The 19502-nt window shown below is 45.7% G+C and overlaps 1 protein-coding gene across 3 annotated transcripts in view; it reads left to right on the top strand.

Moving 5' to 3' along the window:
- The window catches only part of mtm1 (myotubularin 1), a 151218-nt gene that overhangs the window by 13761 nt on the left and 117955 nt on the right, over window positions 1–19502 (top strand). For all 3 annotated transcript variants that reach the window (XM_086001477.1, XM_086001471.1, XM_086001461.1), the window contains exon 2: window positions 14270–14366. In XM_086001477.1, coding sequence (XP_085857603.1) covers window positions 14304–14366 — 63 coding nt within the window. In that variant the 5' untranslated portion in view covers window positions 14270–14303. The remainder of the gene's footprint in view (window positions 1–14269; window positions 14367–19502) is intronic.

Here is a 19502-nt window from a genome sequence, read left to right on the forward strand (position 1 = left end):
GGTCTTGCCAATCTAACTTGCTGGTTTTCTTTGAGGGTATGACAAAGGAGCTTGATAGAGGTAAGGCAGTGGATGTGATGTACTTGGATTTCAGTAAGGCCTTTAACACAGGTCCTCTGGAAAGGTTGGCATTGGAAATAAAAAAAAGTGGAAATCAGTGGAATTATTTGTAAATTGATACGTAGTTGGTTGGCAGAACCCAGAGGGCGGTGGTACAGGAAACTCTCATTTAAACGGCACCTAAATCCGGAATTCTCTCTTAACTGGCAAAATTCATACTCCGAAAACACCTCAATAACCGGAAATGTTGCCGAGTCCGAGTCTCCCACGGTGACCGAGTTAGTCAGTGGGGGTAGTTCTCCAAACTGCCACTACTTGGCTTCTTGGCACTGTCAGAAGTCCGAACACCTCAATAACAGGAGTCTGACTCTTTGTTTGTTAAAAATAGCCTCGGTAGATAACCCTCTCCGTCATCCGGAATTTTTAATCAACCGGCACCATCCCGGTCCCATCGGTACCGGATACCAGAGAGTTTCCTGTACAAGGAACGTCATCAGCCTGAGAGAATGTTACCAGTGGAGTCCCACAGTGGTCTGTTTTGAGATCTCTTCTTTAATATATCTTTATAAATGATCTGGAACTACGAACCATGAGCACTGTGGCTAAATTTGCAGATGATGTAAAACTAAAGAAGGTGGTAGACTGCAAAGCCGAACAGGATAAGCTACAGGAGGATTTGACTATACTCGGGGAATTGGGCAGACAGATGGCAGGTGAAATTCAATGTCGAGAAATGCAAAGTGGATCGGAAATGGTTTCATGAATTATTCTCATGAATGCACAGCATGCTGTGGGATTGGAGCACACGGCCCAGGCTTGCTCTCCTGTCTGTGGAGAGTCAGCTGGAGTAACCAGAGTCCTACTGTTGGCCTCTTTGTCCCTTGGTGCGGGAAGGGAAAAATGTCAGTGTCCCTGCTCCTGTCCATACATGGCCACTGGTGGGTTACCGCTGTCCGTTGGGGACCATACCTCAGTATCTGTCTCTGCCTTTGGGAGAAGCAGAGAAAAGTGGTGGAAATGGGACCTTCATATACCTGCAAAGTATAACTATGGCACACCTTATTGATAGGGACTGAGTAGATAGGTTCAGCTTACAAAAGTTTTTGCATGTTGTGCCTATCTATCCAGGTCTGGTATTTTTGGACAGTTACAGCAAGCACTGTTCAGTTCCGTGTTGGATTTACTTGATGCTCCTGCTTGTGGTCTGCAGATGCACATTTCAGAGCGCGATGCTTTTCTTTACGTGAGCATACATTGGTAAGGACAGTTGTAAATTTAAGTAAGCTAGTTGTGAAAGAGCAACTAGTAGTTTCTAAAGCAGTTCCTCTTTATTTTTGCTTTAGAACAAACTGCTTCAACATAGGAACAGGAGTAAGCCAAAATAAATGAGCTGCCATCTTAATTATGAATCTGTTTAAAATTATAGCGTGGCTTGCAGAGTTAATCTAATCCCAAACAACTCTATTGTGCAAAAGCTGCAGTGCCCTAGAGATGATTTTATACCATTAGAACCATTGAGATGAACAGTAGATATTACCCATGTGATTTCCCCAGAATTACTGTACTGCGACATTAAGATTTCAAACCTCATTAATCATTTGTAGTATGCCCTGAACTAGAGACCTGTCCATCATGGGAAGTCAGATTCATGACTTGCACCCTGGAGAGTATTAACTAATCAGCTGGGCCTGGCTAATGTAGTCGTGAACATTGCTGATCAGATGCCTAAGTAATTGATTTAGCCTTCACAGTAATGAAAGAACAACAATTCCCATTTATTGTCAACATTTTAGCATGCAGTCTTAACCGTTTACAGAAATCTAGACAGCAGTGTTTGGGGAAGTATAATTCATCCTCTTGTATTTGTATGTTACTGTTAGTCATACTGAATTTTTTCAGAATATGTACTGTATTCTGATTGATTGATTTCTGAGAATTGGACAGATTTATGTTCTAGTCCCCTCACTCGTTTTGTTTAGACACACCGAACAAGTGACCAGCCAGTTATATCGTTGGTACGGATACCTGATGTCATAGACTGTAAAAACACTTGTTAAAGGAAAGTCTATCCCAGTGACAAACCACCATTGCTCACTTCCTTTGCCATTCTTGCTGGTTACTTAAAATCTTCATTCCTTTTTGCAAATGGCAATAAGTGAGAGAAAGAAAGATAGAACTTGCATTTATATAGCGCCTTTCATGACCTCAGGATGTCCCAAAGCGCTTTACAGCCAATAAAGTATTTCTGAAGTGTGGTCACTGTTGTAATGCAAGAAATGCGGTGCGCACAGCAAGGTCCCATAAACAGCAATGTGATAATGACCAGATAATTTGTTTTGTTAAGTGATGTTGGTTGAGGGATAAATATTGGCCAGGACACCGGGGACAACTCCCCTGCTCTTCTTCAAAACAGTGCCATGGGATCGTTAACGTCCACCTGAGAGAGCAGACGGGGCCTCGGTTTAACGTCTCATCTGAAAGACGGCACCTCCGACAGTGCGGCACTTCCTCAGCACTGCACTGGAGTGTCAGCCTAGATTTTGTGTCTCGAGTGGGACATGAACCCACAACCTGCTGACTTGGGCGAGTGTGCTACCACTGAGCCATGAGGGAGATCGAAATGGAGAGAAAGATAAATGTATTGTTTTTTTTAACAAAAAAAGTACATGACTATAATGGGAATGAAGAAATAGATTTATAGAAAAAGGTAAAAGTACATGAAAATAATGTTTTGAAAAGTTGAGATGAAATATAGACATGATAATGAAGTGAACTTAAAAAAAAAAAGTAAAACTGAAAACTTCATGTGGTATTTTAAAAAGAGGAACAAGGAAGAGAACAAATAGATAAGAGACTGCAAAAAGACGATGTAAAAAAATTATATTTGGATTTGAAAAAACGAAGTTGAGAAAAAAGCTTGGTCAAATTTGGTTGCATTTTGAATAATTTCTGAGGTTCCCTGTATTACTCCTTTGTAGAAGGAATTTTATTTGAGACTGCAAGCTACATATCAAACCATATCGCCTGTATCAGGCCAGGTTAAAATGAAGTACGTTAGACTCTGTTGTAGAGTTTCACAGGATACCTCTGTCATTAATGTCGTAGGATTTTTATTTGTGTCCTTGAAGTTGACTCCAAATTCTGTTCTCTTTAAACTGAACAGCTGGCGTTATTAATTTTTTTCCCCCTAATTTTATCTTTCCTTTTGCAGGGTGTCATGGCACATTAGTAACAGACAGCAGTCCCCTGTGATTAATGGAATGCTGGCCCTTATCTCAAGGGGGTTGGAATACAAAAGTGTGGAAGTGATGCTTCAGTTGCATAGAACCTTGGTCAGACTCCATCTGGAGTACTGTGTTCTATAGGCACCGAATCTCAGGAAAAATAGATTGGCCTTGGAGGGTGTACGGCGCCGATTCCCCAGAATGACACCACTGCTGTAAGGGTTTAATTACGAGGACAGGTTGCATAAACCTGCTTTGCATTACCTTTAGTTTAGAAGGTTGAGGTACGATACTGGTTGAGGTGTTAAAATGATGAGGCGATTCAAGAGGGTCGATACAGCGAAACTATTTTTTGTGGTGGGGGGGTATCCAGAAAAAGGAGGCATAATAAAATTCGAACTGGGCCATTTAGGAGTGAAATCAGGAAGCACTTTTTTGCAAAGGGTAGTGGAACACTCTCCCTCAAAAGGCTCTGGATGCTGGGCCAATTGAAATTTTCAAGACTGAGATGGATTGATTTTTGTTGGGTTAGGATACCTGTGCACATCTTGATTGCCTGCATTGGAGAAATTTGCTTTTCTAGTATCAATCAGGCACTCTCAGGTCACTTAAATAGGGCCAGATGCAAAGTAAAACTCCTTTTACTCCGCTCCATGTGTCTTAATGCCAACCTCCGAACAGTACCTGGGTAGTGTCTTTCTGAACCTGATTACTGATTAATGCCAAATCATAGGCAGTTTTGTACTACAGACCTGTATAGAATTCTCAGAGCCATCACAGAGAGAGAGAGAAGGTGTTTAGCCCAGTGACACAAGTCACTTAAGGGGTCGGCCATTTAAGACTGAGATGAGGAGGAATTTCTTCACTCAGGGTTGTGAATCTTTGGAATTCTCTGCCCCAGAGGGCTGTGAATGCTGAGTCTTTGAGTAGATTCAAGGCTGAGATAGATAGATTTTTGGACTCTAGGGGAATCAAGGGATATGGAGATCAGGCGGGAAAGCGGAGGTCAAAGATCAGCCATGATCTTATTGAATGGCAGAACAGGCTCGAGAGGCCATATGGCTGACTCCTGCTCCTAATTCCTGTGTTCTTTTTATTTTACTTTTCTAATAAATTCAGCTTTTGAAAAGTCTTCAGAAAAGGGACACTTTTCCAGAAAAATATAATCTAATGCCAAAATTCATTCAGTAATCTTGCATGATGCGTAAGATATGGAGAAGAGAACTGGGAACAGGAAGGCAAATAATAGACCAAGGTGCACTTTGGGGAAGAAGGGAACCTTTTTTTTTGAGGGTGTAGATCTTTCCTTTAAAGCGAGTTGTACTTTTGTAGAAGAGGATTGACATTGTATACTGTATGCTGTGGAATATATGGAGGTTCTTTCAGTAAGTTTGGTGTGAAATTTTCACGTAGTTGGACTGTAATGTATGAACACTGAAGTAGCAGCATATTGTATGGTCAAATTACATTGTGAGAAGATCATCTCACCACATTAAAGTCAGCATGCCTTTCTGTTTACACAATGACTCTGGGTCTACTTGAGCAAAAAAAAACTATTTTGTCAAAAGGATTTTTCATCAAACCCTGTCACCATGTGGAGCATTCCTTCACAATCCTGTGATGTTACTGGCATGGAGCTGAATAACTGAGTGGTTAGAAGATCTAAATGGTGATAATTAGAAAGAAATAGTTTAGTTCGAAGTGTGATCATATCGTTTGATGGGTAACCTTTCTTTAAATGATTACTCAACAATTGTGTGTAAATATAATAATGTTACGAATGAAATCAAGAACACTTCTGTCGTTGACAGCTGCTGTGGTTTTTTATTGTAAATTTGTTGAACCTTTTGTCGTAGTGTAGCAAACAAGTATTGGGATTTGTGTACTAATTCTGCTGAATCCAACAACAAACATTCCAAATTCCTGTTCTTCATCAGGATTCTGAAACTGGCCTGGACTCGCATTGGATCTTACTGAGGAGATCCAATCTAGAGCCTTGGCTGGAAAATGGGTGTGCTCTCCTAAGTCTTGCGTGTTTTAAAAAAAAAAAATGACTAGCCTGGTGTTTTCCTGACTTGTTTCTGCCGCCTTTTAGCTGTCCAGAGGCACTGTTTTTGATTATTTCAAGGTATTCTCTTCAATAGTTTTTGGACTGTATGAATCGTCCAGAATTTTTTTTAAAAAGGAAAACCTTAGAATAACCAATAAAAACAAGAAAGGTTAGCATTTATACAGTGCCTTTCACAACCTCAGGACGACCCAAAGCACTTTACAGCCGATGAAATACTTTTGAAGTGTAGTCACTGTTGTAATGTAGGAAATGAGGCAGCCAACTTGTGCACAGCAAGCTCCCACAAACGGCAATGTGATAATGACCAGGCAACCTGTTTTAGTGATGTTGGTTAAACGATAAATATTGGCCAGGGCACCGGGGAGAACTCCCCTGAATAACAGTGGTGCAGAGTGACGATGGGTGCAGTTTAAATCCTGTTCTATGCCTCAGTTCCTGGTTTAAGCCACACCATGATATCTAGCGGGGGGGGGGGAAGGGGAGGAAGAATTGAACAGGCGAATCATGTTTGAGTGGGTCCTAGCAGCCCCTGGAGGCTGGCATCGGCAGTGTTCCTGGGAGCAGGCCTTGCCCCCATCCTCAGGCAAGTAGATGAAGAAAAATTCTATAGACACACAAGGAGTAAAAAGTGAACTATGCAGATTTTTATTTAGGAGACACTGTTCACGATGATTCAATGAAAACTGTGTTTGTACAAGTTTGTAAATGAAGTTTGTTCATTAAAAAAATGGGCGTAGCAAAAATTCTGTCGAGATGTTACTACTGCATTTATACAAAGATTGACACAAAGAATCTTTTGTCAGTCCAAAATGTATTTTCATGCCAGAACACAGTGTTAGGATTCCAGTTGGCTACGTGATGAATCCAGACGAGTTGCTTCACCAAGATCTTTTGATTTAGTTTCTCCGGTAATTTCTGAAATATTATCTTTGTGAACTGCATGCTGTTTTAAGCTTTCTTCGAACGATTTTGCAGCTCCTAGGTCACACAGCAATTGTGTGCTTGCATCTGTGATGGCCGCACCTGCTGTTTATAACGGGAGCCTTTCACTTCTGAAATCAAATCAGTGATGCACCCAACTCATTTTCATAAATTCAGAGGAAGATTTTTCTACTATGCCTACAAGATTTTTCCTGGTTTCCATTTACAAGAATTTGTTGGCGAGCGTTCAAAGAATTTAGCTGTGTAGAAAGGGTGACTTTTTAGATTTAGGCGTATTTTGCCGTTTTGCTGTGTTGGACAAACCCAAAATGGGATGAAATGAATGTCTAATTTTCCCTCAGTCATCCATTATTTGTATTTTGCTAGCGATGTGCATCCCTGCAGTACTTCCAAGGAACAGCATTAGAGTCCGTTCTGATGTTTAAAAAAAATTCTCCCCCTTTCTCCTGAAGATGTTGATTTGGCCTTCCACCGTCACCAGCAGACTCTGCAGCTGTTCTTTTATGTGCGAACCTGGGCAGCGAGCCTGGCCACGCAGGACCTTGTGTTCCAGTCCTCACCAGACATTCACAGATGCACACTTTTTGCTGGATAGCAATCAGGAATGGAAACCGTGGCTGTGATCTGAGGCCAATTGTAGAGGCTTTACTTCAACTGAGTTCAGCTAATTAACCACAGACCAGGGATGGAGTCTGGGAACCTTCTTAATCTTTATTGTTCAGTACCACATCACACGGAGCATTTTGCCCACTGAAACATCAGAGACCCTTCGACCAAGTGATTTCTTTTCCTATTTAGTTTTATATGGTCAAGGCAGAGAAAAAAATCATATGGTGTTGGCCTTGACTCCGAGAAGGTCCTGAGTTTAGCCCTACTTCAGAGACTTGAGGACATGATCTCAGCTGAAACCTCAGTGCAGTACAGGAAACACTTTTTTATCCGGGACCGGCGTGGTGCCGGTATATCAAAAAGTCCGGATTACAGAGAGGCACAGTTAAAAGGTACGAGAGCTCCGTACACAGCAACAAATCCAGGCTACCCTGTTGCTTAGCAACAGCTGCAGGAACCCCGGCCACAGACCAAGCGTCCCTGTTGCTTAGCAACAAGTGCAGGAACCCCGGTTACACAGCCACAGCTCCAGGAATGGCCACTAATATGAAGTAAAACTTAGCTGAACCTACTCCTGAATTTTGCCGGTTAACAGAGATTTCCGGTTATTTAGGTGCCGGTAAATCGAGAGTTTCCTGTATTGAGGGAGTGCTGCAATGGCAGAGGTGCCCCCTTTCAGATGAGAAGTTAAATCGAGGACCATTTGCCCTCGTAAAAGATCCCATGGCACTATTCGAAGAGGAGCAGTGGCGCTCTCCCTGTGTCCTCGCCAACATTTATCCCTCAACCAGCATCGCTAAAAATAGATTATTAGAATCAGCAGTGAGATAAATGACCTATGTGATTCTATATGCTGTTTGTGGGATTTTGCTGTGTGCAAATTGGCTGCTGTGTTTGCTATATTACAACAGTGACTGCATTTCAAAAGGAATTCTTCAGCTGTGAAGCACTTTGGGAAGTCCTGAGGTCATGAAAAGCACTTTATTAAGTTATTTTTGTCTATATTGTCCAGCAACCTAGAACAACTTTTAAGAGAGTACAGTAAGGTATACAGAATGACTTTAAAGATGGCCTGTTGAGGAATCTTTTCAAATTAACTAAGATTCTTTAATGTTTTGACCAGGAGACTACCAAGTACTGTATTGGGAAGTCATTTTGTGCGTTGAAATTCCCATGTTTGGAAAATTCAAAAACGGCCGTCAAAACTGAATCTTAGGTTGGGACTAGCCAAGCTTTAAGAATTCTTTCCTTCAAGGTGCTCTCTAACATTCACCATGAGCACTATATCATTTTTTAATGAATTTAACATAAACATGAAAAAACTTTATGGTGTGGGAGGTGAGGGGCGTGGCTATGAGTTGTACCAACTGAGTTTTTTTTAATTCGTTTATTGGATGTGGCATCGCTGGCAAGGCCAGCATTTATTGCCTATCCCTAAATGCCCTTGAGAAGGTGGTGGTGAGCTGCCTTCTTGAACCACTGCAGTCCGTGTGGTGAAGGTGCTCCCACAGTGCTGTTAGGTAGGGAGTTCCAGGATTTTGATCCAGCGATGATGAAGGAACAGCGATATACTTCTAAGTCAGGATGGTGTGTGACTTGGAGGGGAACTTGGAGGTGGTGGTGTTCCCATGCGCCTGCTGCCCTTGTCCTTCTAGGTGGAAGAGGTCGCGGGTTTGGGAGGTGCTGCCGAAGAAGCCTTGGCGAGTTGCTGCAGTGCATCTTGTAGATGGTACACACTGCAGCCACGGTCTTCTTTCTTAGGCAGTCCTTCGGAACCGAGGATGACTTGCATCCACACTAAAAATGAGTTCTCGGGTGACTGATGAGTCCAATGTGTGACCTACAGTCTCTGTCACAGGTGGGGCAGATGGTGGTTGAAGGGGCGAGTGGGTGGGGTGCTTGGGTTGACGTGCGCTCCTTCTGCTGTTGCGCTTGGCTTCTGCTTGCTCCCGGCGAAGAGATTCGAGGTGTTCGGTGCCTTCCTGGATGCTTCTCCTCCACTTTGTGCGGTCTTGGGCCAGGGATTCCGAGGTGTCAGTGGGGATGTTGCACTTTTTCAAGGAGGCTTTGAGGGGGTCCACGAAGCATTTCCTCTGCCCACCTGGGGCTCTCTTGCCGTGTCGGAGCTCTGAGTAGAGCGCTTGTTTTGGGAGTCTCGTATCGGGCCTGCTGACGATGTGACCCGTCCATCGGAGCTGATCGAGCGTGGTCAAAGCTTCGATGCTGGGGATGTTGGCCTGAGCGAGAACACGGACGTTGGTGCGCCTATCCTGCCAATGGATTTGCAGGATCTTGCGGAGGTAGCGTTGGTGGTACCTCTCCAGTGCTTTGAGGTGCCTGCTGTACATGGTCCATGTCTCTGAAGCATACAGCAGGACGGGGATCACTACTGCTCTGTAGACCATGAGCTTAGTGCCGGGTTTGAGGTCCTGGTCTTCAAACACTCTCTTCCTCAGGTGATCGAAGGCTGCACTGGCACACTGACTTCGTCATCGACGTCTGCCCTTGTTGAAAGCGGTCCACGTGGTCCAAGGCCTCGTCATGGATTTTGATAATCGGGAAGCAGTACTATGTGGCGGGGGTAGGTTGGTAGAGGACCTTTGTCTTACAGATGTTTAGTGTAAGGCCCATGCTCTCGTACGCTTCGGTGAAGGTGTTGACGATGGTTTGGAGTTCGGCCTCGGAGTGTGCGCAGACGCAAGCGTCGTCTGCATACTGTAATTCGATGACAGAGGATGGAACGACCTTGGATCTGGACTGGAGGCAACAGAGGTTGAACAACTTCCCGTTTGTTCTGTAGATTAGCTCCACTCCAGCTTGGAGTTTACTGAGGGTGCGATGGAGCACTGCAGCAAGGAAGATCGAGAGGAGCGTTGGTGCGATGACACAGCCTTGCTTGACCCTGGTCCGTACGTGAATTGGGTCTGTGGTGGATCCGTTGGTCAGGATGTCGTCGTGAAGCAGGTGGAGGATGGTGACAAACTTTTGAAGGCAGCCGAATTTGAGGAGGACACTCCATAATCCCTCACGGTTGATGGTGTCGAAGGCCTTTGTGAGGTCGAAGAAGGCATGTACAGTGGTTGGTGCTGTTCCCTGCATTTCTCTTGTAGTTGATGCGCAGTGAAGATCATGTCCATTGTGCCCCTTAGTGGACGGAATCCGCATTGCGACTATGGGAGGAGCTCTTCAGCCACTGGGAGAAGGCGATTTGAGGAGGATTCTTGCGATAACTTTCCCTGTGGCAGACAGCAGGGAGATTCCTCTGTAATTACCGCAATCGGACTTGTCACCTTTCTTGAAGATGGTCACGATTACGGCATCTCTGAGATCCCCTGGCATGCACTCCTCCTTCCAAATAAGAGAAATTAGTTCATATATTCGCGCCAATAGTGCTTCTCCGCCATGTTTTAGCGCCTCGTCAGGGATTCCATCTGCTCCTGAGGCCTTGTTGTTGTTCAGTTGTCGGATGGCCTTTTCAACCTCATGCCAGGCTGGGGTTGTGCAGAGATGGTGGCGGGTAGCATGCTGCGGGATGGAGTTGCGGACACTCACATCGAAGACAGAGTCTCGGTTAAGGAGATCTTCGAAGTGCTCCTTCCAGCGGGCACCGACTGCCTCTCTGTCCCCGGTGGTGGAGGGAGTGAATGTTTAAGGTGGTGGATGGGGTGCCATTCCAAAGGGCTGCTTTGCCCTGGATGGTGTCGAGCTTCTTGTGTTGTGGGAGCTGCACTCATCCAGGCAAGTGGAGAGTATTCCATCACACTCCTTACTTGTGCCTTGTAGATGGTGGAAAGGCTTTGGGGAGGCAGGAGGTGAGACACTCGCCGCAGAATACCCAGCCTCTGTCCTGCACTTGTTGCCACAGTATTTATGTGGCTGGTCCAGTTAAGTTTCTGGTCAATGGTGACCCCCAGGATGTTGAAGGTGGGGGATTCGGTGATGGTAATGCTGTTGACTGTCGAGGAGTGGTGGTTAGACTCTCGCTAGTTGGAGATAGTCATTGCCTGGCACTTGTGTGGCGCGAATGTTGCCTGCCACTTATCAGCCCAAGCTTGAACGTCGTCCAGGTCTTGTTGCATGCGGGCATGGACTGCTTCACTATCTGAGGAGTTGTTAATGGCACTGAACACTGTGCAGTCATCAGCGAACATCCCCATTTCTGATGTTATGTTGGAGGGAAGCAGCTGAAGATGGTTGGGCCTAGGACACTGCCCTGAGGAACTCCTGCAGCAATGTCCCGGGTCTGTGATGATTGACCTTCAACCACCACAACCATCTTCCTTTGTGCTAGGTATGACTCCAGCCAGCGGAACGTTTTCCCCGATTCCCATTGACTTCAGTTTTACTAGGGCTCCTTGATGCCAGACTCGGTCAAATGCTGCCTTGATGTCAAGGGCAGTCACTCTCACCTCATCCCTGGAATTCAGCTTCTTTGTCCATGTTTGGACCAAGGCTGTAATGAGGTCGGGAGCCGAGTGGTCCTGGCGGAACCCAAACTAGGCATCAGTGAGCAGGTTATTGGTAAGTGCCGCTTGATAGCACTGTCGATGACACCTTCCATCACTTTGCTGATGATTGAGAGTGGACTGATGGGGCGGTAATTGGCCGGATTAGATTTGTCCTGCTTTTTGTGAGCAGGACATACCTGGGCAGTTTTCCATATTGTTGGATAGATGCCAGTGTTGTAGCTGTACTGGAACAGCTTGGCTAGAGGCGCGGCTAGTTCTGGAGCACAAGTCTTCAGCACGACAGCTGGGATGTTGTCGGGGCCCATAGCCTTTGGTGTATCCAGTGCGCTCAGCCATTTCTTGATATCCCGTGGAGTGAATCGAATTGCTGAAGACTGGCTTCTGTGATGGTGGGGATCTTGGGAGTAGGCCGATATCGATCATCCACTCGGCACTTCTAGCTGAAGATGGTTGCAAACGCTTCAGCCTTGTCTTTTGCACTCACGTGCTGGGCTCCACCATCATTGAGGATGGGGATATTCATGGAGCCTCCTCCTCCCGTTAGTTGTTTAATGGTCTACCACCATTCACGACTGGATGTGGCAGGACTGCAGAACTTTGATCTGATCCGTTGATTGTGGGATCGCTTAGCCTTGTCTATAGCATGTTGTTTCCGCTTTTTAGCATGCATGTAGTCCTGTGTTGCAAGTTCCCCAGGTTGGCACTTCATTTTTAGGTATGCCTGGTGCTGCTCCTAGCATACTCTTCTACACTCCTTATTAAACCAGGGTTGGTCCCCTGCCTTTGATGGTCATGGTAGAGTGAAGGATGGTTACAGATTGTGGTGGAATACAATGCTGCTGATGGATGCCCAGTTTTGAGCTGCGAGATCTGTTCTGAATCTCTCCCATTTAGCACGGTGATAGTGCCTCACAACACGATGGAGGGTGTCCTCAGTGTGAAGACGGGACTTCGCCTCCACAATACTGTCATGGACTGCGACAGGTAGATTGGTGAGGACGAGGTCAAGTAGGTTTTTCCCCTCGTGTTGGTTCTCTGCCCACCTGTCTCAGGCCCGGACTGGCAGCTGTGTCCTTCAGGACCCGGCCAGCTCGGTCAGTCGTGGTGCTACCGAGCCACTCTTGGTGATGGACATTGAAATCCCTCCGTACATTCAGCGCTTCTTCCAAGTGGTGTTCAACATGAGGGAGAGTGGTAGGAGGTTTCCTTGCCCATGCTTGACCTGAAGCCATGAGACTTCATGGGGTTTGGAGTCAATGTTGAGGACTCCCAGGGTCACTCCTTCCCGACTATTCCACTGTGCCACCACCACAGGACATACCCAGGGATGGTGATGGTTTGGGACATTGGTTCAAAGGTATGATTCTGAGAGTATGACTATGTCACACATAGGCCAGACCAGGTAGGAGTGGCAGATTTCCTTCCCTAAAGGGCATTAGTGAACCAGATGGGTTTTTACAACCATCCGATAGTTTCATGGTTATTATTACTGATACTAGCTTTTTTATTCTTTTTTTAAATCCCCAGCTGCCGTGGTGGGATTTGAACTTATGTCATTAGTCCAGGTCTCTGGATTACTAGCCCAGTGACATTACCACTATGGTACCGTTCTGTCGACAGACATCTTTTAACACTTGATCTAGTGGAAGAGTTCAACACCAGAATTAAAAAGAGTGTTACATGTTAGTTTTATTCCTAGAATACTGGGAAAATGGGTGTCCATGTATGACTCACAAGCCCAGGCAGCTCTTGTTGTGTTTGAGCTTAGATTTCCTATTTGCTGGTTTGTGTTTGAATTTTATGTGCCTGGTTTGTTAAAGACTGTTCTTAGCACTTTTGCCTCGTTAGTGAATAAATTGTAACTCAGAATACCAGTCGCTCTTAGTATCTGAAGTTTGATATATACGAACATTAATTGGAACATTGACTTTCTTTATGACCTGCAAGGCTCTTGATATGAATCTGAATGGCCCACAAGGAGAGAGAGCTTGGACACGCTTTCTGTAAAATATTCATGTTCCTCTGCCAACCCATTATGTAGTTTGTTACCTGAATGATTCTATATTCAAAGCATGGATAGTACAGATGTTACAATCACCAGAAATGTCTTGTCTTCCAGTGCTTGACTATGTCAGAAGGACAGTTTTCACTATTATGCTTTACTGAAATAAGCATGTATTCGAAAGTACTCTACACTATACAGTATAGATATTTGATCAGTCGAATAGAATTACTTTACCATGTGCATCCAATTTGTTCTGTGTGTGCTGTTAATTATTTTTAAAAGTAAAGTAGTCATCAAAAAAAGGGAAAAAATAATTTACTGCGTCCGATTTATATTTTTGAGGGCATGGATTCCCTCTTTGTTCTCCAGGGATGCATTGACTGCTTGGGCGCACAAGTGGGTGGTATGTACCGGGGGCTCTAGCACTGCTGGTGTGTGCAAAGGACCTGGGGAAATTATTCCCTCTTGTGGGGTGATACCGGCCTCTGTTTGGTACTTCCTCACAGCAGTTCGATTTATACTGAAACCTGCTGTTAATTATTCTCGAGCCCACCGCTCCCCCCCCCCCCCCCCCCCCCTCCAGGAAGTGTGCATGCTGCAGAAAGGTAGATGATGCTGAGTTGATGTGGGTTACCTACCCCAATGAACTGGGATATAAATTGTGAGGTAAGGATATAAAGTGCCGTTGATGTAAAATTACACAGATGAAGAATCACTTTGTAATATTTAGAAGGTTAGAAATAGACGACAAATATGGACAGAGACTTTATCAAAATCCGTGCAAGACAACTCACTCTATTGACTCGTACAGGGCTCATTTAAGTTTTGAGAGAGACTCTATGCACCTGTGGAAGTGTTGCCATAGCTAACTGGTGTGTTTTTATTGCAGTAGACTTTGCTTCCGCTAAGAACCTGGGTAAACAATGGCTTCGGCATCCTCTCCGATAGTATATTCCACTTCAGCAATCAACTCAACAAATAAAAAGGTATGTTTCTCCCCTCCTCTGACTTTTGCTGGTGTCTATATCCATGGATACCAGTAGATCCCCAGTACTTTGCTCAAATGTCTATTCTTCACATGTCGGCCTAGATAGTGAGTATTGACAAGCTATTCAATCATGTGAGGCACGACAGCAGAGACCAATCCTGTCCTCAATCAGTGTCCACAGATCTTCTTTCCCGCATGGGTTAGAGATCAGGAATGGGAAGCCTGGCTGCTATTTTTTCCCCTCTCCAGCTTCACTAGCCCAGAGTATTGAGGCAAATTGTAGTGTTCCAGTTACTGCCCTAGCTGAGGTCAACCAGCTCATTACCTGTTAAGGATTCAACTTGGGACCGTCCTGTGTGGCTCAGTAGCAGTTTAAAAATAATTGTTCTCAGAATGTGCGCATCGCTGGCAAGGCCAGCATTTATTGCCCGTCCGCGGTGGTCCTGAGAAGGCGCTGGTGGGTTGTCTTCATGAACCTGCTGCAGCCCTTGCAATTCTTTGCCGAGCAAGCCACTCAGTTGTATCCATGTTCCCTGTAATTTATTTGTGCGGGCCCTTTAACTGGCTGTGTGATCCATTCAAATTTTGCGTATGCGCGGTTTTTTTACAATGCAAAAGCCGGTGAGCGGCCTCCGCGGGACCTCGCAGACACTGCGCATTCGCGCGGCCTCGCAACTTCGAGGGAATGTTGTTGCTCGGTCACTTCAGAGGGCAGCTAAGAATCAACCGGGTAAAGGTTTCCTTCACTAAAGGACATTAATAAACGAGTTGTGCTTTTATGACATTTGCTTTCATGGTCACTTTTTTTTACTAAAACCAGATTTTTTTTCTTATTGATTTCAACTTCTGAAACTGCTATGGTGGGATTTGAACTTGCGTTCTCAGGATTTCTGGTCCAGGCCTCTGGATTACTAGTCCAGTAACAAACACTGCATTACATTAGATAAGTTCACTCACTTTACTTCCAATTTCCACCCTTCCCTCGCCTTCACATGGTCCATCTCCGACTCTTCCCTTCCCTTCCTTGACTTCTCCGTCTCCATTTCTGGTGATCGGCTTTCAACAAACATCCACTACAAGCCCACCGAATCCCACAGCTACCTGGACTACACTTCCTCCCACCCCGCTTCCTGTAAGGACTCTATTCCATTCTCCCAGTTTCTCCGTCTCCGCCGCGTCTGTTCTGACAATGCCACCTTCCATACTAGTGCTTCCGACATGTCTTCCTTTTTCCTCAACCGAGGATTCCCCTCTACCGTGGTTGACATGGCCCTTGACCGTGTCCGTTGTATTTCCCACACTTCTGCTCTCGCCCCTTCCCCTCCCTCCCAGAACCACCTTCCTTTCACCCCACCAGCCTCCACATTCAACGGATCATCCTCCGCCATTTCCGCCACCTCCAGTGTGATCCCACCACCAAACACATCTTCCCCTCACCTCCCCTTTCAGCAATCCGAAGGGACCGCTCCCTCCGTGACACCCTGGTCCACTCCTCAATCACCCCCAATGGCCCTTCTCCTTCACCTGGCACCTTCCTGTGCAAGCGCAGGAGATGCAACACATGCCCTTTTACCTCCTCCCTTCCCACTGTCCAGGCCCCCAAACATCCCTTCCAGGTGAAACAGCGATTTACTTGTACTTCTTGTAATTTAATATACTGTATTCGCTGCTCACGATGCGGTCTCCTCTACATTGGGGAGAGCAAACGCAGATTGGGCGACTGCTTTGCGGAACACCTCCGTTCAGTCCGTACGGGTGACCCTGAGCTTCCGGTCGCCTATCACTTTAATTCACCACTTCACTCCCACTCTGATCTCTCTGTCCTCGGCCTATTGCATTGTTCCAATGAAGCTCAAGGTAAGCTCGAGGAACAACACCTCATCTTTCGATTGGGCACTTTGCAGTCTGCCGGACTCAACATTGAGTTCAACAATTTCAGATAATTATCCCTGCCCCCATTTTTCATGCAGTATGATTTTTGCCATTCCCATTTGCAACATTTTATCTTTCCTGCCTCTTACAAAAGTACAGGATGTTCTTTCAATTCCCCCCCCCCCCCCCCCGTCTCTGCACCTGCTTAATATCTGTTACATCTCCAGCTTTTTCCTCCCCCCTCCCCGCCCTCTCCCTCCCTCCTACTCCCCGCCCTCTCCCTCCCCGCCCTCTCTTCCCCCCAGTCGCTCTCTCTCTTCCCCCCAGTCGCTCTCTCTCTCTCTCTCTCTCTCTTCCAACAACAACATGCCCTCGAAAAAGCCTCGGCACCGCCGGGCACTCCAGCCAGTTACATTATATTGCATTGCTTACCGACTAAGGACAGTTCCAGCAAGTCTTTTGTTTACTGGTTTTAATTATCGGCTGCTACAATGCATGAATAAAGTGATCGGTGATATAAAGTGTTTGTACATTTTTCCTCTTGGCAGAATCCACTTTTTAAAAAAAAAAGCATAGCCTGTCAGAAAATGTGAATTTTGGTTGATTATTCTTTTGAGTCACTCCTTAAACATTATACTTACTTTTTTTAAGGGTCCAACCGAATAGTTCAGATGATATCTTAACTATATAAACTTGGCCTGCCAGTATATTTACTGCTGGGCAAATATACTACTTTCTGTCGTACTGGACCAGGTAGATCAGGAAGGGCCTATGTTACATCTTTGGTCTGAGTTGACTGCAGGCTCGAGGGGCCATATGGCCTCCTGCTTCTAATTCTTAGTCATAGAATCATAGAAATTTACGGCAAAGATGGCGGTCACTCGGCCCATCGTATCTGTGCTGGCTGAGAAAGAGCTATCCAGCCTAATCCCACTTTCCATAGCCCTGTAGGTTACAGCACTTCAAGTCCATATCCAAATACTTTTTAAATGCAATGAGGATTTCTGCCTCTACCACCCTTTCAGGCAGTGAGTTCCAGACTCCCACCACCCTCTGGGTGAAAAAGTTCTCCCCTCAGCCTCCTCTGTTCCAAAGAAAACAACCCCAGCCTATCCAATCTTTCCTCATAGCTTAAATTCCCCAGTCCTGGCAACATCCTCGTAAATCTCCTCTGTACTCTCTCTAGTGCACTCACATCTGTCCTGTTCTTTAAAAAAAAAACAGCCAGAGCCACGGCATTTGATTGCTGTCTAGTTACTCCTGCTGGAGTAGGTGTTGGGCGAGAACAGGATCAAGCTTAGCATTAATTCTCTATAGTGTTGAAGAGCCTGTTGACATTGCTAGTCTAGACTCGCACATGAAGAGCAGTCATTTGGAGAAAGTAGTTTGATTTAGTGCCTGTGCAACTGTACCCCAGAATGAGTCACCACCTTGCGAAGAGGAGAGAGAAGGATGGGTGATTGCACTGTTTTTGGATCTTGCTTCAATCAGATTATCCGAATAAAAGCTCATGGTTGGCCTTGTAAATAATCCCGGGAAGCGGATTGCAGGATGCAAACTGTCAGCAAGGCACCATTGTTGAACTGCAGGGTGTGAGTTCAGAAGTAAAAACAGAAAGTGCTTGGAAACACTCAGCAGGTCAGGCAGCATCTGTGAAGAGAGAAACAGAGTTAACATTTCAGGTCGATGACCTTTCTTCAGGGTCTGAGTTCAGTGTGGATGTGGTAGTGAGAAATTTATAGGCTGAAAGTTAGGCATCAATAATAGTGAGAAGTGGTAGGACGAGATTAATGTTAGTTAGTTTATACACCACAACAACAACAACTTGTATTTATATAGTGCCTTTAACTTAGAAAAACGTCCCAAGGCACTTCACAGGAGTTTTATAAGACAAAAATCTGACACCGAGCCACATAAGGAGAAATTAGGACAGATGACCAAAACCTTGGTCAAAGAGGTAGGTTTTAAGGAGTGTCTTAAAGGGGTAGAGAGGCGGAGAGGTTTAGGGTGGTAATTCCACAGCTTAGAGCCTTGGTATCGGAAGGCACGGCCAGCAACGGTTGAGCGATTATAATCGGGGATGCTCAAAAGGCCACAAGCCAAGCATTTAAAAAGCAGTAAATAAAAAACTAGAGATGATATAACGTCTGTTCCAAGACTGTTGTTTCCAATTTTATCAGTAATTGAGCGTTCCTGAAAACATGAAGAATGCATTACATAGAAACATAGAAGATAGGAGCAGGAGCAGGCCATTCGGCCCCTCGAGCCTACTCTGCCATTGAATGCGATCATGGCTGATCATCCAAATTCAGTACCCTGTCCCTTCTTTCTCCCCATATCCCTTGATCCCTTTAGCCTTAAGAAATATATCCAACTCCTTCTTGAATATATTTAATGAATTGGCCTCCACTGCCTTCTGTGGTAGAGAATTCCACAGGTTCACCACTCTCTGGGTGTAGAAATTCCTCCTCATCTCTGTCCTAAATGGCTTATCCTTAGACTGTGACCCCTGCTTTTGATTTATTTTAACTTGTATGATTTACTTATATTTTTAAAATCTTTTTATGGAGGGCCTGTGGTGGCTTTATGGAGGGTTCTGAGGTGAAATAGTGACTAAGAAACTGGCCTAGAAATTCAGTTGGGCGCGCCAGCCGTTAGCGCCTTAGGAGGAGTAGATCTCGAGCGCTGGGCGCAGCGCGATCTGTGCCTCACCCCAACTTCAGTACACATTTAGCGCCGGCGCAAAGTCTTAGCGCGCGCCCTGCTGCGCGCGCAGATCATGACGTCATTTACTAGTGCAACGCCCTTTGTGCGCCCCGAACCGGAACTTCACTCGCGCCGCCCCATTGTGCGCCGGGCGGCCCGAATGACTGTGAAGTGGAACGGTACACAGCCGAGGCGGGCCGCGGGGAGCGCTAATTAAAGGGCACTTACCCTGCACTATAAAGGGCAGCCATTTTGCAGCATTCACTCTTGTGCAACGGTTTTTTGGAGAGAGACCAAGGAGGAGAGCTTACTGGTTTGGACCAACACTAGGACAGGTATTTTTGGCTCGGGCCAGAGCTTAGCAATTATCTTTGCCTTCATTGAGAGCTCATTGTTTCCCAGCATATAATGGGGGCTGCATTGGGTGCCAACGCTGACTTTCAGCCTTATGCCAGAAGGGCTTACAGACGCCGTGAGAGAGTGGCAGCCCTGGCTAGACGCAGAGGGGGCAACAGGCGTCGCCAACTGAGGCCTTACCCACCCAGGGTATACCGCC

This window comes from Somniosus microcephalus, chromosome 1 (genome assembly GCF_052327205.1).
Source record: "Somniosus microcephalus isolate GS21.2 chromosome 1, FLI_Smic_1.0, whole genome shotgun sequence".
In the NCBI taxonomy this organism is placed as follows: domain Eukaryota; kingdom Metazoa; phylum Chordata; class Chondrichthyes; order Squaliformes; family Somniosidae; genus Somniosus; species Somniosus microcephalus.